The sequence below is a fragment of the Carcharhinus amblyrhynchos genome, chromosome 2, assembly GCF_965287045.1.
Source record: "Carcharhinus amblyrhynchos chromosome 2, sCarAmb.v2.hapA, whole genome shotgun sequence".
Taxonomy (NCBI): Eukaryota; Metazoa; Chordata; class Chondrichthyes; order Carcharhiniformes; family Carcharhinidae; genus Carcharhinus; species Carcharhinus amblyrhynchos.
In genome coordinates, this window is record NC_137325.1 from 83,264,622 (window position 1) to 83,288,508 (window position 23,887).

The following is a 23,887-nucleotide window of genomic DNA, read 5'->3' on the forward strand; positions in this document are numbered from 1 at the left end:
GGAAATGCATTTTGAAGTTAACCTTGGTATACCTGAGATTCCGTGTGCATAATTGCAGCTAATGTTTCTGGGCATCATTCAAAAACACCCACCACCACCAACATTTGAGACCATTTGATGGATCTGCCCTTGTTTATGTCAGAAGACTGGAGAGTCACAAATGTAATACTCCTGATCAAAAAAAAAGAGGGATGGTGGCACCTGTCCATCTCGGGAGACAGATGTGTATGCGTCGATTGAATGTCATTTGTTGTGGCTGCAGAGGTTGGTCTGTGAGTGGCAGTTCCTGGCACAGGTGAACAGCATTAGCCTGAGGTCAACTGACCTTTTTTCCTTCTGACAAGCTCTCTTCTACCATCTGGTCATTTCTATTATCATCTGATTTTTTTTTTCCCCACATTCCATCTCTCTGCTTGGCTTCAGACACACCAGTCAACAGTGAGAATTTCACATGCATCAACTCAAATCTTGGCCAACTTTAAGTCTAGTTTACAGATGATCTCGTACTGCAGACCTGGGTAACCTGATGGTCTTGTACTGATAGCAAGCTCACCATACAGCATGTCTTTGGGAATGTGGCCGTCATCCATTTGGCTGACATGACCCAATGGATTCAATGCTGAATCAAGAGACAAACGTACTATAGATCCCTCTAAGCTGGAGTACTTCCATATGCAGCACTCTGTCTTGTCAAGAGATGCTTGACATTCTGAGCAGCGGCAGCTATTCAGCTGTTTTTTTTTTGGTTTGCATGAGTTGTGTATGCCTTGCTACTGTAGAGTGCTGAGAACACAAGCCCAGGACACCCAAGGTTTGTATTTCAGTTAGATTACTATTGGTCTACACTTGACATCTCAACTTTGACATGACAGCTGCAGCCCTGACAATCCTGGTGCTATTTTCATCATCAATAAACCAGACAAGTTGCTGTTGATCCCAAGGTATGTGACACTGTCAGTGATTTACAGAATGAGGTTGTCTGTATTGATAGAAGGTGGAGTCTGTGTTCTGGCCCATAACTTCAGTCTTCCTGATGTTGATTGTCAATCCAAATGCTTTACAAGCCTGGGAGAACAGATCTACAAGCTTTAAAGGTGAACCTCAATTGGGATGCATGGCATCAACTAACAGACCAGGACCTTATGCATTTTGGTCTTGGTGTGCAACCTTACCAAGTTGAACAACTTGCAGTTGACTATGGCATGCAGGTAGACATTCTCATTTGAACCACCAAACTGTAGGCCAGTTAGCCTAACATCTGTAGAAGGACCATTTAGATCCAAAACATTTCTTCACAGGTGCTGCCAGACCTGCTGAGTTTATCCAGCATTTTCTGTTTTTATTTCAGATTTCCAGCAACCGCAGTATTTTGCTTGTATTTGGTGTTTTCTTTGTTGAGTTCGTCTTACCTCCTGAATGAAGAAACTTCTCATCTCAGCCCTAAATGGCCTACTCCATCATTCAAGATGGTGACCCAATTCTTCTAAGTCCTGCATTCAGCCTATCCAGCCCTATCAGAATTTTATATATTTCAATGGGATCCACTCTCTAGTAAACCCTAGTGAATACAGGTCTAGTCAACCCCATCTCTTATACAACAATCCTGCCATCCCAAGAATCAGGCTGATAAGTTACTGCCTACATCAGGGTTTACAAAAAGGTTACTTCTCTACTGAGACATCCACAGTGGGACTACCATAACTGGGGGTTTGATTTGAGGGCACAAGGATGCAATTGCATGCCAATGGGCCTGTACACCATGCCTATGAGTCCCTGCAATTTGGCCTGTATCTGCAAGGTACCCAGTTTACACATAGGGTGGCACCACATGGGCTTTACAAATGAAGAGGTGATGTACTAATAGGCGAAGCTTACACATTTCGGCCCCCTTCACAATTGTTGTACTGGTGAGAGTGGAAAACAAGAACTAACAGACTAACGACTACACATTGCCCACTACACTAATGCACTTGATTTGTGTCTCCAGTTGATAGAAAATATCAAGGTGAGAGGTAAACTCTTACTGATGTATAATAATGACCTGGACCTATATGGCCATAATTTCAGACTTTGCAGATGATGCCAACTTGTAGCAGGCTTTAGGAAGACACAAACTGGTGAAATTTAACTGGTTGAATTATGTGAAGAATGAGGAGGGGGCAATATAAATAAATGGTATAATTTTTAAAAGTATGTGGAGCAAAGAAAGATCTGGGTATTCACATCCAGAAAGCTTTGATGGGGGCAGGACAAACTAAATAGGTCTTTTTGGGGAAAAAAAAAGTGGTTCTCTAAGTAGGGACAAAATAAGCTATGTTAAACCTCTTTAGATCAACGATTTGATGTCAGTTCAATTATTATATCCAATTCTAGCTATGACCTACCTCTCTGACCAAGCTTTTAGTCATCTGACCTAATACCTCCTTGTGTAGCAAGTGTCATATTTCATATTGCTGCTCTGAAGTGTCTTAGGGTGCATTATTTGATCAAAGACACTATATAAGTTGTGCTTATTTAGTTACTTCTGAAAAGTTAGTGCCATCACTATTTATTTCATATCTGAACCATATTTGGCATTTATTCTGTATCGTGCACATTATAAAAGTGACATATGAGACTAGAGGTAGCAAAGAAAAAAACGATACTTAAGATCATTTGTATCATGTTTGTTTTTAAATTTTTACTCCAGTATTCCAAGTACAAACATTTAGAGACATTTACAGCACAAAAGGAGGCCATTTGGCCATTAAGTCCATGGTGAAGACATATTCTACTAGCTAGAAAATGCTGAAAATATTCAGCAGGTCAGGCAACATCTGTGGAGAGAGAAACTGAGTTAAAATGTTAATGTTTCAGGTCAATGACCTTTCATCAGATATTTCAGATTTCTAGCATTTGCATTATTTCATTTTTGCAAACTGTATGTTTACATTGCTAGACATCATTAATTCATACTCCAAATGTAATCCAAATAGATACTTGTTGCAAAATTAACGTCCATGTAAAACCCAAATCCTAAAATTTAAACTTCAGGTAAAACATTACATTCTGATCAGGTAGCCTTTCATTTGGTTTGTACCATTGGGAGAAAACATTCAAATCCTTTTGGCACTGTTGCATTGTTCTGTTAATCTCTGAAACCAAAGGAGTTTATGTTGGTGAATGTGAATAAGTCAGTCTTTATGTTAAGTACCTGAATGATGTTGATGTTATAAAGATTATTGATACCTTCTTTGCAGAGCTAATAAAAGACATGATGTTAATTTTACTGTCATTGCCCATAGAAAAAATAAACATTCTTATATAATAAAAAAAAAGTTTTAGATTTTAAAAATCTATGATTATAATAGAATAAAACATATGAGACTAGAGGTCTCAATAGAATAAAACATACAAGACTAGAACTTATCTATTTCAGATAAGGATGCACCATTTCTAACATTATCACCAAAATGTACAGCTTGGATAGGTAGTACGATTTATCATGAAGAGTTCCTTCATCTCTTCTCCAAATGTGGTCATTGCTATCGCAATTGCAGAGAATTCCTGGGATGGAACAGGCTTGGGCTCTTTTTTAAAATAGAGATAACTGACATTGACCTAATGAAGTCTTCAACATTATAGAAAGGGTTTGATGCTCTCATTGTAGAGAAGATATTTTCACCAAAGGGTGAGATCCAAACCAGGGGCCATAAATGTAAAGTAGCAACCAATAAATCCAACAAAAAAAGTCAGAAGAAAACTTATTTGACTAAAATGTGGTAAGAATGTGAAACATGCTACCACAAAAAATAGGAAGAGTGAAAATAGTTAAGGTGGAAAAGCAAATAAGGGAGAAGGAAATGGAAGGATATGTTGATTGGATTGGATGAAAAGGATCAATGGGAAGGAAGGAAGCTTAAATAGACAGCAACATGAAACAGATTGTGCCAAATGATATGTTTATGTGATGTAAATCTTATTTAGGAATTTCAGAGGTAGCTGCAATTTGTGAAAATGTCTCTACAGACCTAACAATCCCGAGTACTGGATTTTTCTTTATTTTTAAACTTCTATAAAATTCTATTTCTCTCTTGGCTGGAAATATGGTAATATGTAATATGTTAATCTTTGGTTGACTGTTGCCAGTCCCTTCACAATGATTGATAGATCTTCTATGTTCCAGCTTTTCCTTTGCACATAAACTTTCCTATGGTATAAAAGGCCATTTCTAATGGTGCACCCTTGGTATCACCGAAGTGTACAGCTTGAATAGGTAGTGATGATTTATCACGAAGAGTTCCTTCATCTGTTCTCCAAATGTGGTCATTGCTATCGCAATTGCAGAGCATTCCTGGAACAGAACAAGATTCTGAAGGAGCAACAAAAAGAATTAATGATTATCAATTCATATAATGATGCATGCATTTTAACTGAGGTATTCATCACATTATATCTTGACATGGATTATGGACTATCACTAGATATGAACCAGAGAGGTGCTCTTTCATTGTTGAGTTCAATCCATAACTTTATCATCTTTATAGTTGTTCAAAAGCTCTCCTCACCAACCTCTGTCATATATATAATCCATCTGCTCAGAACTCTACCCTTCACTAAATTGCCCCAGGATTTTGACCCTGCCCCTTGCTTTAATCTTTTTACCAGCTCTGTCCCATCGTACTTTATTTTGGCTTCACCATTGGTGGTGAGGATTACAATATAAATGTCCTAACACTCCAGAATTCTCTGAAACTACTCGGCATTGTGTTTTTCATTGTATCTCTACCTTTCCAAAACTTCCTCAGAGTTTACCTCCGAGCACATTTTCAGTCTTTTCTCCATGATAACTGCCCTCAATTCCCTCGTCTACTTGAGAAAATTTTCAAAAATAGATGCACAATTTTTTTTTTATTTTGCAATAATTGCATTTACAGTCAATTATTAAAAATCCTTATTTTGAGAAAGTCTCTTTCACAGAATGTTACCTTAACATGAACTTTGGATTCATACATTCTGCAACACTTTTATTTTAAGCTTAGGCAGATTGTTATCTAGAACATTTGAAGTTCTGCATCCTTTCAAACTCTGAATGTTCATGCTATAGCTTTAGATTGTTAATCCACAATTTCAAGCTGAATTTAATTTCACGAAGTCCATGTTATAATCGTGTGAACTTTGTATGCACAGGTTATCTACTGTGGAGCAATGTGTATTTTGTAAATGTTTATTGTGTTAAGATCTATAGTCCAGTTTAAAAGTGATCTTCCACAGACAACTATACAATTGATTACTGTTGAAAATATAACAATAACATAATGCATAAATATTTAGTGTTGATACATTATATTAACTCAAAGGGGGAATAATGTTTGCATTTTTGCAGAACTATTTTGCAGTTAAACTTAACAGAGCTATTTTCTTGCATAGTCTCAGCAAAAAAGAAGATAATTGGCCTGATGTATTTATCTTGAAGGCTGCAAATCAACTCAATGATTTGAAAGTCCATGCTCATAAATAGTCCCCAAAAATGAGGGATTTCAATAACTGTCACCAAGTTTCAAAAGTATGTGCTAGACATCGAGTTATTAAAGTGCAGTAGCTGTTATTCAAATGTGGTTTCCTCTTTAATCTGTAACTTCAGAGAACAAATCAATCAATTTTTTTACGACATTTATTTAAAGTCAATCTGCGGATCCAATTTTGAATGGAACCATTTTATAATTTTATATATTGTAACTAATACAGTGAAACTACTGTTAAGTTAAAACTAAACAAAAATATTTGTAGTCCCATAGTGAAGCAGAAGTGAAAATATTTTAACTCAGCTTCATAAAGATGATGTGTACATTTTTACACAATAAAATAAACTGACGGTGGGATGTTGTATTTTTTAAATTAACCTTCAAATAAAATACTCCATATTCCAGAATAGATATAATCAAAGAGCAGCTTGTTTGTGCTCCACCAGTACCTGTCATTCCACAAGCACAGCCACCACTTTCTGGACTTGCACCTCCCCAGTAGGACATTCTCCTTCCATCCCAGGACATCCACCAGCCCCAGCCTGCTTGGATGAAGCGGATATGGCGACAGTCCAGCTATAGGTACAATAAGATTTTGATTTGATTTATTATTGTCACATGTATTAGTATACAGTGAAAAGAATTGCTTGCATGTTATACAGACAAAGCATACCGTACGTAGAGAAGGAAAGGCGACGGTGCACTATGTAGTATTACAGTCATAGCTAGGCTATAGAGAAAGATCAACTTAACGCGAAGTAAATCCATTCAAAAGTTTAATAGCAACAGGGAAGAAGCTGTTTTTCAGTCGGTTGGTATATGACCTCAGATTTTTTTCCCAACAGAAGAAGGTGGAAGAGAGTATTTTCAGGCTGCTTGGGATCCTTGATTATGCTGTCAGCTTTCCGAGGAAAAGTGATAATGATAGTACTACTACGTCATTGCCTCCCCATAATAACACCGCCACAAAATAATTTGAGTTGGGAGGGTGGTAGAGGAAAAGGTTATTTCCATCATGTTGATGAGCATGTGATTATATTCATATCTTTAGAACAAGTGAAGCCATTAAAGAAACAAATGGAAACAGCCAAAACACATACTGGGAGGCACTACCAGGGTTGAAGTGAGTAAGTTGCGAAGCTAACTGAATGGAAACTCAATCATGGTAAGTTCATCATTGCCCAGTCAGTGCTCCAGGCAAATGTCAGGACAATCCTATGGTGGAATCAGCCCTCAAATAAACTTAGAAGCTGTACTGAAGTAACAGCAGGTCTATGTTTTAAAAGCCTGAAACTTGTATGAGGATGGTGTGAGAACTGTGCCTGGGAGAATTCTAAAAAAAAAGCATTGTTTTCAAACTATGGCTTTTTAGGACTTGTACAGTGCTCTCACCTTAACATGTTGCTCACAGGATTCAGAAATCCGTGTGAGGGCATTCAGCTGGATTAGTTCCACTTCATAGTTTATCTCTCTTCTATAACAGCCGGGTTCCTCACAGGGAGATACTCTTGTCCGTCTTTCACTGTCATGGCTTACAATGGTTATACCTGTACCAAACACATAATAGTCAGTGTTTCATTGAAAACTGTTTAATAGGGTCTTTGTTACAAATTGTGACCAAATTTTCCTACCAATTGCTGCTGATTTTGTGTCAAGAGAATGTGTTTTGATGTAAAGACATATTTAATATAATCTGCTGGATCCCACTGGTTTAAACTAATTGGGGGGCGGGGGAGGGTGCAAGGGTAGGTGAAATTACAGTGTCTAAAGTAAAAGAGAGGGTACAGGTACGGGAAGAGGTCAAGGATGTCCCAATAATAAAGGGAGTAGGGAGCATGAGAAAGGTTAGTAGCATTCCTTCAAATAGGGTCCAGATAAAGGCTGGGATAAAAACACTTTATCTGAATGCACGAAGCATTCGAAACAAAGTGAATGAGCTGGTGGTGCAGATCAGCACAAATGGATATGATCTGGTGACCATTACGGAAACGTGGTTGCAGGGCGACAGGGACTGGGAGCTGAATGTCCAGGGGTATCAAGTGTTTAGGAAGGATAGACGGGAGGAAAAGGGGGGAGGGGTAGCTCTGCTGATTAAGGATAGTATCAGGGTGGTAGTAAGGGAAGATATAGGTGCCAAAGAGCAGAACGTGAAATCATTATGGGTGGAGATAAGGAACAGCAAGGGGAGGAAGATGCTGGTGGGTGTGGACTATAGGCCCCCAAATAATCACCTGGAGGTGGGGCGGGCTATAAACACACAAATAAATGATGCATGCAGAAATGGAACGGCGATAATTATGGGGGATTTCAATCTACATATTGATTGGTCGACCCATGTTGGACACGGTGGGCTTGAGGAAGAGTTCTTGGAATGCTGCCGGGATAGTTTCCTTGAACAGTGTGTGCTGGAGCCGACGAGGGAGCGAGCTATCTTAGATCTGGTGTTATGTATTGAGGCAGGTAGAATTAGGGACCTTGTTGTGAGGGATCCTCTTGGAAAGAGTGATCATTGTATGGTGGAGTTTTTGATGCAGATGGAGGATGAGAAAGTAGGATCCCGGACCTGTGTCCTTTGTTTGGACAGAGGGGAGTACAATAGGATGAGAGAGAAATTGGCAAATGTAGATTGGGGGCGCAGATTGGTCGGTAGGACTGCTGAGGAACAGTGGAGGATCTTTAAGGAGATCTTTCTTGGTGCTCAGCAGAAGTTTATTCCGATGGTAAAGAAGGATCGTAGGAGAAGGGATAATCAGCCGTGGTTAACGAAGGAGATAAAGGAGAGTATTAAATTAAAAGCTGATGCGTTTAGAGTGGTCTTTCTGGATTTTCAGAAGGCGTTTGACAAGGTACCTCACAAGAGGTTATTGCAGAAGGTCAGGGGACATGGAGTTGGGGGTAGGGTGTTAGCGTGGATAGAGGATTGGTTGTCAAATAGGAGGCAGAGAGTGGGGGTCAATGGGTGCTATTCGGATTGGCGGTTGGTGACTAGTGGGGTGCCCCAGGGGTCGGTGCTGGGGCCTCAGCTATTTACCATTTATATAGATGATCTGGAGGAGGGAACCGAGTGTAGGGTGTCGAAATTTGCTGATGACACCAAGATTGGGGGAAAGGCAAATTGTGCGGAGGGTGTGGAGAGTCTGCAGAAGGATCTAGATAGGCTGGGCGAATGGGCCAGGAAATGGCAAATGGAATTTAATGTTGACAAGTGTGAGGTGGTCCACTTTGGTAGGAAGAATGGTAGGAAGGACTATTACTTACGGGGCGAAAAACTGCAGCAGGCGACAGTGCAGAGGGACCTCAGGGTCCTTGTGCATGAGTCGCAAAAACCCAGCCTGCAGGTGCAGCAGGTGGTCAGGAAGGCGAATGGGATGCTGGCCTTCATAGCGAGGGGGATTGAATATAAAAGTAGGGAGGTCTTGCTGCAGCTGTATAGGGCATTGGTGAGGCCGCAGCTGGAGTACTGTGTGCAGTTTTGGGCGCCGCACCTGCGCAAGGATATTTTGGCCTTGGAGGGAGTGCAGAGGAGGTTTACTAGGCTGATACCGGAGTTGAGGGGGTTGAGCTATGAGGAGAGGCTGAATAAACTAGGCTTGTACTCGTTAGAGTTTAGAAGAATGAGGGGAGATCTCACTGAGACGTATAAGATGATGAATGGGATGGATAGGATAGAGGTGGAGAGACTCTTCCCGCTCAAAAAAGACAGTAGGACTAGGGGGCACAGCCTCAAGATAAAGGGGAGGCGGTTTAGAACGGAGTTGAGGAGGAACTTCTTCACTCAAAGGGTGGTGAATCTCTGGAATTCTCTGCCCGTTGAAGTGGTGGAGGCTGCCTCGCTAAATGTTTTTAAGAAGCGGGTTGATGGATTCTTGATAAGAGAGGGGATTAAGGGTTATGGGGAGAGGGCGGGAAAGTGGAACTGAGCCACAACAGATCAGCCATGATCTTATTGAATGGCGGGGCAGGCTTGAAGGGCTAGATGGCCTACTCCTGCTCCTATTTCTTATGTTCTTATGTAAAAGTAGTGGGTGAATAGAGGATTGGGAGAGGTTTAAAAATCAACAAAGATTGACGAAGAAGTTGATAAAGAAAGGAAGGATAGACAATGAAGCTAAACTAGCGCTAAATATAAAAAAGGGTAGTAAGAGATTTTATAAATATATAAAGAGGAGGAGGCTGGCTAGAGTGAATGTTAGACCCTTGGACGATGAGATGGGGGATTTAGTGGTGGGGGACGAGGAAATGGCTGAGGCCTTGAATAAGTTTTTTGCTTGAATAAGTTTTTTTTACGGAGGAGGACGCAAAAGTTTTGCCGGGTATTAACGATAGAAGGATGGTAGGAGTTGAGGGCCTGAATGAGATCATTGTCACTAGAGAGGTAGTGCTCGACAGACTAGTGGGACTGATTGTGGACAAGTCACCAGGACCGGATGGAATGCATCCCAGGGTTCTGAAGGAAATGGCGGAAGTGATAGTGGATGCCTTAGTGATTATTTTCCAAACCTCGCTGGATTCCGGTGAAGTGCCAGAAGATTGGAAAACGGCTAATGTTACGCCGCTGTTTAAAAAGGGTAGCAGGCAAAAGGCAGGGAATTATAGGCCGGTTAGTTTAACATCTGTTGTAGGGAAAAATGCTTGAATCCGTCATCAAAGAAGAAATAGCGAGCCATCTTGAGAGGAATTGTTTGATGGAGCAGACGCAGCACGGATTCGTTAAGGGGAAGTCGTGTCTGACGAATTTGTTGGAATTCTATGAGGATGTGTCTAGTGCGGTGGACCGAGGGGAACCGGTGGATGTGGTGTTTCTCGATTTTCAAAAGGCGTTTGATAAGGTGCCGCACAAAAGGTTGTTACAGAAAGTTAGGGGGCATGGAGTTGGGGGTAAGGTGTTAGTGTGGATAGAGGATTGGCTGTCAAATAGGAGGCAGAGAGTTGGTGTCAATGGATGCTATTTGGATTGGCGGTTGGTGACTAGTGGAGTGCCCCAGGGATCAGTGCTGAGGCCTCAGCTATTTATCATTTATATAGATGATCTGGAGGAGGGAGCTGAGTGTAGGGTGTCGAAATTTGCTGATGACACGAAGATAAGTGGAAAAGCAAATTGTGCGGAGGGTGTAGAAAGACTGCAGAGGGATCTAGATAGGCTGAGTGAGTGGGCGAGGACCTGGCAAATGGAATACAATGTTGGCAAGTGTGAGGTTATCCACTTTGGCAGGAATAATAGTAGGAGGGACTACTACTTAAAGGGCGAAAAGCTGCAGCATGCTATGGTGCAGAGGGACCTGGGGGTCCTTGTGCATGAGTCGCAAAAACCCAGCTTACAGGTGCAGCAGGTGATCAGGAAGGCAAATGGGCTGCTGGCCTTCATAGTGAGGGGGATTGAATATAAAAGTAGGGAGGTCTTGCTGCAACTGTACAGGGCACTAGTGAGGCCGCAGCTGGAGTATTGTGTGCAGTTTTGGTCGCCGCACTTGCGCAAGGATATTTTGGCCTCAGAGGGAGTGCAGAGGAGGTTCACTAGGCTGATACCAGAGTTGAGGGGGTTGAACTATGAAGAGAGGCTGAATAGACTGGGCTTGTACTCGTTGGAGTTTAGAAGGATGAGGGGGGGGATCGTATTGAGACGTATAAGATGATGAAGGGGATGGATAGGGTAGAGGTGGAGAGGTTCTTCCCACTCAGAAGGGACAGCAGGACTAGAGGGCACAGCCTCAAGATGGGGGGGGGGCAGTTTAGAACGGAGTTGAGGAGGAACTTCTTCACTCAAAGGGTGGTGAATCTCTGGAATTCTCTGCCCATTGAAGTGGTGGAGGCTGCCTCGCTAAATATATTTAAGTCACGGGTAGATAGGTTTTTGACAGACAAGGGAATTAAGGGTTATGGGGAGAAAGCGGGAAAGTGGAACTGATCCACTTCAGATCAGCCATGATCTTATTGAATGGCGGGGCAGGCTCGAGGGGCTAGATGGCCTACTCCTGCTCCTATTTCTTATGTTCGTATAGTCATCTGATGAAGTAAAACAATTGATAAGATCCAATGCAATTCACTTAGCAACTTCAACCTTAATTAACTCCCATTTTCTTAGTGGGAGGGGAGTTGCCTGCCGAGTCCAATAGTTTATGAAGGCGGAGAAACTAATTTTCTTACAATTTATGTAGCCTATATCATATTACAGCTCAGAGAAATCTGCATTCTGGATGTTAACTGTGTTCCTCACACTCTTTCATGTTGTCTGATTTGTGTCCTTTTCACTAAATCTGATTAGGCGTCACTTACTTTCTCACTTTCTCACGTTCTCCCTTTTCCCCACCCTTTGTTTCATTTAGTTCCATTGAATAGTTTGCTTTATCTTCCAGCTTCCTGTTCTGATTAATGGCCAATATTTGAAACATTAACATCTTTCTCCGAATGGAGCAGCCCTGCGATGCACAAATGTAGCAGTCAGGCTGGGCTGAATGGTAAATGTAGTAACAATACTTTTAACGATTTGCCAAATACTGAAACAGAATGTGCCATATGCTGTGTTAAACCTTTCAGACCTGTTTCTTTCTGGAAGGCAGTTTTGTGAAAATAGATGAAGCATGTCATTTTGTATTTCCAACAATTACACATTTTTCCTTTTAATGAAATAGAACAGCTCATGCATATTATAGAAAAAATTGTTGGATGGCAAAATTGCTCCAGTCATCAGAATATACTACTGTGAATTTTGATATTCAGACATGAGGGTTGCACATTAAAATACAGTTCCTGCTCACAACACTGCCTTCCAGAAAGAGATGGCTATGACAGGGTTAACACAGTTTACGGCGGGTTAACACAGTTTACGGCAGGTTCTGTTTCTGTGATTGGCAAGTCATTGATTGGATCCGATAACAGCTTTCACCATTTAACCCAGCTTGACTGCTGCATTTATGTCTCATGCTGCCAACCATGCTTCGTTTCATCAGTCCCTGCATCACTCAGAATAGTACCGAAATCGGAGATGGGGAATTCAGAGTAATTTAAGTTGACATGGTCGGGGACCAAGTCAGTGTCTCAGAAATTTTTTAAATATAGTTTACAATGCTAATGTCAAATTTATCAAGTAGACATACAAACAAATGGCCTTTTTGTAAATTCATCTGGGTAAATGTCTGATTTTAGTATTCAGCTGGCTGACAAGAAACTAAACATCTGGGCCAGAATAGCAACAGTCCTCACCTCCAACAATAACCTCTCTCTGCCAGTCAGTTTCCATTCCCATCATCCAGGATTTTCATTAGTTATTTTTGATTGAAAAATCATGTGCAGGTACGCATGACATGTGGAGACTAGTACTGCAGTTTGCTGACTGAGGGAGCATCCATATTATCTAAACCTGTGTGGAAGTGCTACATCTCAGCAAAGTTAATTGGCGGGGCTTTACAGCTATGCTCGTCCTGAAACCATAAAGTCCTGTCTGAAGAACAGATCTTTCCATGGTCCACCCCTCGCCTATTCCAATTCCCGTGGTGGACGGGGAAAGGAAAATTCACCCCAATGTTTTAACATAATTGCCCTGCTGAGAGTATCTCTGGTAAACCTATTATTTAATTATGTGCACCGAAGAATTTAAGTTTAGATTTCATCATTAGATTCACCTCTGAGGTTCTTTAGGCTAGCAAGAATGTGATGCTATTAAAATGTATCATGTATGGGTTAGGTTGACCGTACTAAATTACCCTTTAGTGTCACTGAGCTAGCAGGGTAAATACATGGGGTTATGGAGCCTGATTCTTGTCAGTGCAGGCTTGATGGGCCAAATGACTTCCTTTTGCACTGTAGGGATTCTATGAAGGATAAACTACAGGTGGACTGGTTGACTTGAAAGTCCTGCTATTATTCTGTGATTTTGAAATCAGTTCAGTTGATTGTGGGCTTGTGTTTGGACCTAGAGCATCTTATGTTGGCTAATATTGCTTGTCATTTTGGCAGACTGTACTTACCAGTGAACTGGTCAGAGGTCATATCACAGAAAACTTCAAACTGTGAAACTCCTATTCCAACTCCATCCGGGTCGATGATGTAATGTTGTGATTTCTGGAACCCTGCTTCCTTTAATGCAGCACATGACTCCATTACCGAGACTCTGGATCCTGTAAACCGCAACACAGTCCAGATTTAAAATTGGCTGGATAAAGAAGATTTATATCACGTATCATCACCTTAATGGAAAAGGATTGTCAGTTTTGGTTTCTACCTTTACTCTCCAAGTTTATTTATTAGTCACAAGTAAGACTTACGTTAACATTGCAATAAAGTTATTGTGAATTTCCTCTAGTCACCACCTGTTCAAGTTCATGCACCTAACCAGCACATCTTTCAAACTGTGGGAGGAAACTGGAGCACTTGAGGAAACCCATGCAGATATGGGGAGAATGTGCAAACTCCACACAGACAGTGACCCAAATCTGGAATTGAACCCATGTCCTTGGTGCTGTGAGGCAGCAGTGCTAACCACTGTGGCACCATGTATTATTCTTAGGGAGTGCAAGGGTGGAGGAACTGAATGTTTGGCTGAAGAGATGGGAGGTTCGAGAGACCTTCTGTTGGCGAGAAATTCCAGTAAGTAATATCCCAACAGCTGACAGTGCCATGCCTAACAGGGTAGGGGTGGGGTGATATTTAAATACCTGAGTCAAAGGATCAGAATGGGGGGCGTTACGGGTCTGGAGGAGATAATTGAGATCAGGTTTGGCAATGCAACGGTAATGTTTTATATTTAATATTTAAGGTGTTGGATGGGGAGCTGATGTAAGGAAAGGTGATGAAATAAATCCTGAAGTGAAAATTCCACAAGTACACAGGTTTGAGGCAGTATGTGTATTGTGTCAGACCAAAATCATTGTTGTCCATCTGGCCAATCGCTGTTTAAGAAATACCACATCCCAATATCTGCCCTATCTTCAGATGCCAGCTATGTTTCATTATTTACTGCTCCCTTTTCATACACTCATTATCTTTCTGCAACTAAATTCAACTGCCTTTTCAGTCCTCCTCTTCCAGTTTTGAGACTGTGCTGTCTTGTTGTTTTGAGAGTGTGTTCTTTAGAATTTTGAATTCTGATATGGTTAATATCAAGTGTTTTCTTCTCCACTGTAAACATCCAAAACTTCCACAATCTCTCTGCCTAACTTATTCTTAATTCTAGTGACTAATTTAGTGCTCTTCATTACATCTTTCGAATGCTTATATGTCGTTCATATGACTGATTGTACACAGACCCCCCTCATGCGGTTGAACTAGTGCCCTATCACTCAGATATGTGCTTTATTACTTTGTTTATACATCCCAAGATCCTGGTTTCCCCTCTTTACTGTTACACAGTGTGTTGATACCTTCAGTGATTTATCCCCCAGTGGTCATCAATCACTCTCCTGGTTTTTGCACTGAAAAATAAGACCATCTATTTTATGCTGCAACTATTCATTACCTTCTCAGCAAAGAGATAGGCATCTCTTTGCTGAAACTAATCCTGACTAAATAGTTTCCTCCTTTCCTAGAAATAGTCCGAATGTAATGTGGTTCTTTTTATACCATTCCCTTAATTTCTTCACATAATCTATTTCTCTCTTCCTACCTTGTGCACTCTTAGTAATCCCAAGATTCTTATCCTGGAGATTTTTGTACATTCCTTGCCCTTTAAAACTGAATTTTAAACGTCCTGAACCCGCTTTTTATCAATACATAGTTAATTCCTAAGTGAACTAAACCCTCTGACAATTCTTCCTCCTTTTTCTACAGTTTCTCTACCTGCTCCATTCTGTCATCAGCTCTTACATCAAGGACTCCCAGTCATAACTGTTAAAAAAAAACTACTGGTCCTTCTATTTACAGTCTTTATAATTATGACCTTTCTGTTCTGGCTCCCTCTTCTTCCCTCAGATAATCCTTTGCTTCATCATGCTGTGATAACATGCTTGGCTACACTCCCTGACTCACCATCACTCTCTACTGCTTAGCTATTAGAAACCATGTACCCACAAAACAGTGTTAAAAGGCGATAGAGCCATGAAGAAGGCTTTTAGTATGTTAGTGTTTATTAATAGGGAGTTTGAGTTTAAAAGCCGTGGGGTTATGCTGCAACTATACTCGACCTTGGTGACACCACATTTGGAATATAGTGTTCAGTTCTGGTCACCTCGCTATAAGAAAGATGTGGAAGCATTGGAGAGAGGACAGAGGAGATTTACCAGGATGCTGCCTGGTTTGGAGGGTAGGTCTTATGAACAAAGGTTGAGGGAGCTGGGGCTTTTCTCTTTAGAGCGGAGGAGGATGAAACACAACGTAATAGAGGTTTATAACGTGAGGGGGATTGATAGAGTGAACATGCAAAGACTATTTCCTCGAGTGGATGTAGCTGTTACTGGGGGGCATAACTATAAGGTTCATGGTGCGAGATGTAGGAGGGATGTCCGAGGTAGATTCTTCAGTCAGAGTGGAATACACTGCCTGCTGTGATAGTGGAGTTGGACACTTTAGGAACTTTCCAGCGGTTATTGGATAGGCACATGGAGCACACCAGAATGAGAGGGAGTGGGATAGCTTGATCTTGGATTTGGACATAGCTCAGCACAACACTGAGGGCCGACGGGCCTGTACTGTGCTGTACTGTTCAAAGTCCAAAACATGCAGGTTAGCTGGATGGCCCATAGTAAACGTGTAGGGTTATAGGGACAGAGTTGGGGAAGGAGGGTTGAGCATGGGTAAGATGTTCTGTCAGAGAATTGGTATAAACTCAGTGGACTGAATGGACTCCTTCTGCACTGTAGGGATTCTACCCGATTCTAAGATTATTACTGCCCTCATTTTTTATGTGTCTGTTCGCATCACTGGCAGTCATTTACATACCATTTCGTTTCACTATCCAACTCTTGAGGGTTTTTCAGTCAGTGGGATGATGCAAATGTGACGTGGGTGTTCTCCCATCCCATGGCTGAAATGTTTTCCTCCATTGGGGTTCCCACACCTCCCGGTGTAAATGTCTGATGTGCAACAACCTCCATTCCAAGGGTTTTCCTTGCATTTAGTCAAATGGCCAGCAGATGTTCTGATCCCAGCAGCGTCACCAGGAGTGGTGGCTACTGCTGGGACTGCAACAATCCCCATTAAAGATTCTTATTGAAGCCAGCACTGTGGCATCACTGGGGTCAGGGCCTGGCCAAATAGATGGAATGGAGTGCAGGGCCGGGGTCGACAAGTGACAGGAATGCTGTTGGCTCAAGAAAGCCAGTAAAAGGAGATAATCCTCCCCTCCACACTTTGTGTGCCACCAACTCGAGTCATGAAAGCTGCTGAGCTTCACACTTGGTGACAGCCTCCACCCACTGTGGGAAAAATTGCAGTGAAACAGGGTGAGACCTTATTAATTGGCCACCCAAGAGCCTCAATTAACCAGCTGGCCAGCTGCTTGACACCTCACCTGCAAAATTGTGACGGGGCAGGTCTAGGTATGTAGGCTCCAAAAATGGCACCCATCATATTTTATACCCCCTATTCACCTGCCAGCCCCACACCACCCAAGAAAATTCAGCTTCGAATGTTGAATTTCATAGACAATTGTTCCCAATGTTCTAATCAAGAGTCACAGTCCTTTAACAATTCCTGCAAGTGTAGTTCCCCTTTATAACCCATGGGTACAGGATTGCCCACATCTTGCACATTACCCAGCTATCCCTGATCAGTCTTGTGACCAAACCATCTTGTAAATAACTACAGTTGACTCAGCAACAGCTACCAATCCTTGCCAAACTTTCCAAGGGAGGTAAGATTAAAGAGAAAGAACTGCATTTATATGTTGCCAAAAGTCTAACCGACTAGAGAGGAAATAATGACAATTAAACTCTAGTTTCAGCAACTGGTTTAAAAGCAATGTAAGGAATTGACGTGGGGACAGACAGTCTCCTTTTAATTTTACTTCAAGAATTGTACTTAAAAGTTAAATTACAATAATGATAGGTAATTCTGTAATGCAAGGTCATGTGGCGCAGTGAATAGTGTCCATGTCTAGGAGCCAGAGGTTCTGGGTTCGAGCCCTACTCCAGGACCTGATGGTCAAGGAAGGTCACCACCCGGCCAAACAGACTGAAATCAACCTGCAAAGTGCTTCCAATATGCCAATGGCTGGTGGTAAGAGCTGGAGAGATTCCTAGTCAGCCATGCTTGATGAGGAGTGGCGCCCCTCAAGAAATAGGCCTCTGACAACAGACTAGTGATTTATTCCAGGAAAAACCTCGCTTTGGGAACAATTGGAAATCTACCTTGCATGCCACTAGCTGTGGGCAGAGAAACTCTAATGTGAGTTGTGAGAAAAGGACAATGCAGAATGAACAATTTCTTCAGATAGAAAGTATTCTTGTGTAAAATCTGGTTTTAGTAAGTTCATAGTAAAATTATAAATTATTAGCAAAGAAAAAATGTTACAAAACCATGCTTTTTTTTTGGTCCTTTGCGCTTTCTGAGGTTAATCATGTTTCCAGTTTGTAACTAATCAGGCAACTCGCAAGAACATCTGCAGTTCATAAAATCTGTCAGCAAATCTACAACAACCACTGAACGAGTATTGCACAGCAGAGTAATAAATCATTAGTTGCAATTGCGCCCTAGATGTTTTTTGACTGTGGGAAGATTTACAGCTGGATTTCGCATACTGCAAGAGATCTAACATGTCAGGAAAAGTAGTGGCTGTGAATCAAGCTGTAATCAAATCAAAGGCACAAACTTCCACAAGATTTACACACTATTAAATCAAAGTTAAAATCAAAATATTGGGTTTATAAATCTTTTGAACAGGCCTTTTGCCTTGAGTTTTTCAAAACATTTAAACATCTCAACTTTTTTCTTCTCACAGCATCGATGCTACTGAAATGTAAATGTTAATCTGCTGGTAATTAAATTGGATACATTCCACAGCAAATTGGTCAGAAAGGCTGAGGAAGAAAGTCTGGCAGGACCGAGATGCAAAGATCTCTGCACAGAAGAGCATCAGTGATCAGTCAAGCTGGGCAGAGATACAACCACTCCTGGTGCCATAACAACATAACACCAAGATGATCATTTTGTCCATTTCCACAGTTCCAATCTCTCAGCTCTCGGCAAGAAGGAACCAACTTCTCAGTCTTGTGGGAATGGAAATGAAAATGGGCCCTACTGAGATGTCCAAGCTAAAGTCAATGCCTGGAAGTCTCTGGAATTGCCTGATCTAATTTTTCACTATAATCAGCACTTTGATCCCTTGTGGGTCACATGCAGAGCTGCACCACAGTTTTTAAAATCATCTTTGCAGATTCATTCTTGTACGTTTTCATATTAATATTTGTGATGTCGTGACTTTGTCCTTATTCTCTTTTTGCACAAAATTATTCCCGCCCACCCCAATTTAACTTGATTCCATTGGGAAGGAATGACAGGCATTAGAACATACCAAAAGCACCTCTGATATATCTTCCTCAACCTCAATGATGAGAAAAGCAAGATCCCTGGATGTTAACTCTAACTTTTACTATGTAATCAAGAGATGGCCACGTCAGTTTTTAGACTTCTGGGTTTTGATTGATGCAAAACTACAGAGTCCAAATATGTTTTTAGCTTCTTGTGACAGCTTCCCATTTAGCATATTAATGATCCCCCTCCCGCACAAGGAAATGGGAATTTCTCAGTCCTGTGGCAGCTAATGTCATTCAGCCTGATCACTTGCATTCCCAACATGGTCACAGAGGTCGGTTAACAGTTCTACTCTCTTACATCTGTTCCTTCAGATATTTATCCAGTTGTATTATTTGTTACTTTGATGAATTTCAAGCTGCTTCAGCAGCCCTAAACTTTGCAATGAAATGAGTTTCACTTTTGTTTTCTAAGCTGATCTTACCCTGTCCATGACAACGAAGTGGGCCAATCTTGTGAAACGCCATCTCCACAGGTACATCTCTTGTGTCTCCAAATCTCACTTCCTGCACAGGAAGGACGGTTTTGTCCGTCAAATATCCTTTATCTTGTCTCCAAACACCATCGTTTGCATCGCAGTTGCATGTGGAAAGACCCAAGGCACAGTTGCCTGGGAAGAAAGTTATGTATATATTTTAATGCCTCTCTGCATTGAACCAATTTTCTGATTAGTAAGATTTAGCATTTTAAAATACGACTCCTAAACATACTGTGTATGTATTTAAAATTAACTACTAGGATATTTATGCAAAAATACAACCCAGTTGATCAAGTAGCTTTTCATTTATGCATCAACTGTTTCAAATTGATGTGTTTTGTTGTTTTATACTGTTGATGCATGAAGACTGTTTCAGTTATATGGCATGATGTGGTGATGCCAGCGTTGGACTGGGATGGGCAATCCAAAAAGTCTCACAACAACAGGTTAAACTCCAACAGGTTTATTTGTTATCACAAGCTTTCAGAGTGCTGCTCCTTCATCAGGTGAGTGAAGGAGCAGTGTTCCGAAAGCTTGCAATACCAATAAACCTGTTGGACTTTTAACCTGTTGTTGGGAGACTTCTTACTCTGTCAATTATTTGCAGGTTGGCTTCCGACACACAGAATCATAACTTTCAACATAGAAAATAGAAGCAAAAATAGACTATTCAGTTCTTCAAGCCTGCTCCACCAATTATTATGATCATGGCTGACCATACAACTCAATAGCCTGATCCTGCCTCCTCCACCTCCCCCTACTACCCCCCACCATGTATCCTTTGATGTCTTTCACCCCAAGAGCTATATCTTACTCCTTCTTGAAAACACACTGTTTCAGTCTCAATTGTTTTCTATGATAGCAGATTCCACAGGCTTACCACTCTCTGCATGAAGAAATTTCTCCTCATCTCAGTTCTAAAAGGTTTACCCCTTATCCTTAGACTATGACCCCGGTTCTGGATTCCCCTGCCATCGGGAACATCCTTCCTACATCTACCCTGCCTAGTCCTGTTAGAACTTTTATAAGTTTCTATGAGATCCCCCCACTCCTCCTCATTTTTCTGAACTCCAGTGAATATAATCCTCAGCGACTCACTGTCTGCTCATACATCAGTCCTGTCATTCCAGGAATCAGCCTTGTAAACCTTTGCTGCACTTCCTCTATAGCAAAAACATCCTTCCTCAGATAAGGAGACCAAAACTGCACACAATATTCCAGATGTGGCCTCACCAAAACCCTGTATAATTCCAGCAAGACATCTCTCCTCTTGAACTCGAATTCTCTTACAAAGAAATGTGTGCAAATCTTCCCAGAAGGTTGGGAAAAACCCATACAAATCAGCAGTATGAAATCGTAGCTTTTGGGAGCAGCATTGAAACTTAATACAGAAGGGAAAGATAAACTTAGAATAACCAAAATTTATAAACTCAACATTTAGGGAAACTCTCCTATTACAAATATAAATTATGACCGATTGTAAAAAAAAGTCTCACATTATTTCTTATTTTTTAACTGTATGTAGAAACTGGGAGAGATGTATTATATTCATTTAAAATTTGTGAACAAGTTATAAAGAAAGAAAACAACAACTACAGTTTATCTTTCGATTAAGCCTTTAGCATAATAAGATTCCTCAAAGTATTCTGAAACAAAATGTAACACCAGCCACATTAGGAGATATTAGGTGAGTGGACCAAAAGCTTGGTTGAAGAGGTGGGTTTGAAGGAGTCTTTTAGAGGAGGAAAATGAGGTAAAGAGCTAAAGAGATGTAAGGAAGATATTCCAGAGCTAAGGCCCTAGGCAGCTGAAGGCATGGCCATTAATTTCATAGCGAGGGGGATTGAATTTCATAGCGAGGGGGATTGAATATAAATGTAGGGAGGTCTTGCTGCAACTGTACAGGGCACTGGTGAGGCCGCAGCTGGAGTACTGTGTGCAGTTTTGGTCGCCGCACTTACGCAAGGATATTTTGGCCTTGGAGGGAGTGCAGAGGAGGTTCACTAGGCTGATATCGGAGTTGAGGGGGTTGAGCTATGAGGAGAGGCTGAATAAACTAGGCTTGTACTCGTTAGAGTTTAGAAGAATGAGGGGAGATCTCATTGAGACGTATAAGATGATGAATGGGATGGATAGGATAGAGGTGGGGAGGTTCTTCCCGCTCAGAAAGGACAATAGGACTAGAGAGCACAGCCTCAAGATAAGGGGGGGGACAGTTTAGAACGGAGTTGAGGAGGAACTTCTTCACTCAAAGGGTGGTGAACCTCTGGAATTCTCTGCCCGTTGAAGTGGGGGAGGCTGCCTCGCTAAATATATTTAAGACGCGGGTAGATAGGTTTTTGATAGGCAAGGGGATTAAGGGTTATGGGGAGAAGGCGGGAAAGTGGAACTGAGCCACGTCAGATCAGCCATGATCTTATTGAATGGCGGGGCAGGCTCGAAGTGCTAGATGGCCTACTCCTGCTCCTATTTCTTATGTTCTTATGTTCTATAATGGTCAGACCATTAAAATTGGAATAATCAAGAGTCCAGAAGTAGCTGAGTGCAGAAATCTCACAGGATTGTGGGATTGGGTGAAATTACAAAAATGAGGAAGGGTGAGGCCATGGAAGGAGCTGACAAGATGAGAATTTTAAAATGAAGAGACAGGGTGATAGGGGAACAGGACTTGGTGTGAATGAACAGATGTAGCCAAGTTTTAGATGAGCTCAAATTTACATGAGGGAAGGTGTGGGAGACCAGTTATGATTGCATTGGAGTAGTCAGGTCTAGAGGTACCATAGGCTTGAATGAGGTACCAGCAGCAGATAGGCTGAGATGGGACCAAAGTGGAGCCATGTTACTCAGGTAGAAATTGGCGGTCTTCGTGATGGTGTGAATCTTTGATTGGAAGATCAACTCCAGATAAAATATGACACCAAGGTTGGAAATGGCCTGGATCAGCCAGAGAGAGAGATGGAATTGGTCACAAACTGAGTTTGGAACAGTGATTGAGGACAAAGATTTCAATTTTCCCAATAATTTTGAAGGAAAGGATAACTTGCATTTCTAAAAAGAATGGAGTGTTTCAGATTCATTAACGAGGAGAAAAGGTTACCTGTTTTTACCTATTATGCACAATTCCTCTTACCATTCTGCCCACAAGCACATTTGCCACCATCAGTAGAGGCTCCACCCCAGGAATGTATTTTACGCCCATCACGAGACACCCACCAACCCCAGCGCAGCTTAAGGAAGCGGATATGGCGACATTCCAACTAAACAATACAAAACAGAAAAAGTTGTTTAATGATTATGTTCCTATGAGAATGAATAGCCTTGCACATTTCTAACTGCACTGTGGTGTGACAGATAATATCAGCAGTCTAAGTTTGTTGCTTTTCCTATCTGTGCTTTTGTACTGTTTATATCTGATGCATAACAGTCCTATCAAGATTCCAATCATGTAAGCAGGTCTGCACAATGATACTGGAGTTACTTTAACCCTTCAAGTTCCATGATTGAGTTTACTAAAAGGGACAATTATGACTGCAACAGGTACACTTATCAAGAGCCCTCTTCGTGGTTTACAGTCATCAGAAATTGGCACCTCTATGTTTGGACTCTGTCAATCATTGATATCTCTGCCATTTAGTGTCAGTTTAAAGTGAATCATCTAATGCATTTTGTCTTTTCTTCCATCAGTAAAATGGAGTGCTACCAGAGAAACAAAAGAATAAATATAAGTAAAAGATTTTTTTTTCAAAATTAACACATGAAAATTGGTTGAACAGGTAGAGTTACAAAACAGTACAAATGGTGGTGGTGGGTTGCGTGGGGGTGGGAGAGTTGGGGTGCTGCCTGTTACTAATCTGCCTCTGCCATTATTTCACCAGTGATGGAGTAGGTGCAAGACAGTCAGCCCAGCCTTGGGTCATACAGTTATAGAGGTTTACATGGAGAACCTGTCCATGTTGCCCTTTTTTTTAAACCCCGAAGCTAATCCCAATTGCCTGCATTTGGCCCATATCCCTCTATACCCATCGTACCCATGTAACTATCTAAATACTTTTTGAAAGACAATATTGTACCCGCCTCTACTACTACCTCTGGCAGCTTGTTCCAAACACTCACCACCTTCTGTGTGAAAAAAATGCCCCTCTGGACACTTTTGTATCTCTCCCCTCTCACCTTAAACCTATGCCCTCTAGTTTTAGACTCCCCTACCTTTGGGAATAGATACTGACTATCTAGCTGATCTATGCCCCTCATTATTTTATAGGCCTCTATGAAATCACCCCTCAGCCTCCTATGCTCCAGAGAAAAAAGTCCCAGTCTATCCAGCTTCTTGTTATAACTCAAACCATCAAGCCTCGGTAGCATCCTAGTAAATCTCTTCTGCACTCTTTCTAGTTTAATAATATCCTTTCTATGATAGGGTGATCAGAACTGTAAACTGTATTCC

The 23,887-nt window shown here is 41.4% G+C and overlaps 1 protein-coding gene across 1 annotated transcript in view; it reads right to left on the reverse strand.

The window, feature by feature from the left end:
- Positions 1-2,670: 2,670 nt before the first annotated feature.
- The window catches only part of LOC145355792 (uncharacterized), a 47,126-nt gene continuing 25,909 nt past the window's right edge, over positions 2,671-23,887 (reverse strand). The window contains exons 9-14 of the mRNA XM_080208176.1: positions 22,574-22,700; positions 19,390-19,575; positions 13,469-13,618; positions 6,897-7,051; positions 5,954-6,080; positions 2,671-4,351 (exon numbers count right to left, since the gene is read on the reverse strand). Of these exons, the coding sequence (XP_080064302.1) occupies positions 4,155-4,351; positions 5,954-6,080; positions 6,897-7,051; positions 13,469-13,618; positions 19,390-19,575; positions 22,574-22,700 (942 nt within the window). The 3' untranslated portion in view covers positions 2,671-4,154. The remainder of the gene's footprint in view (positions 4,352-5,953; positions 6,081-6,896; positions 7,052-13,468; positions 13,619-19,389; positions 19,576-22,573; positions 22,701-23,887) is intronic.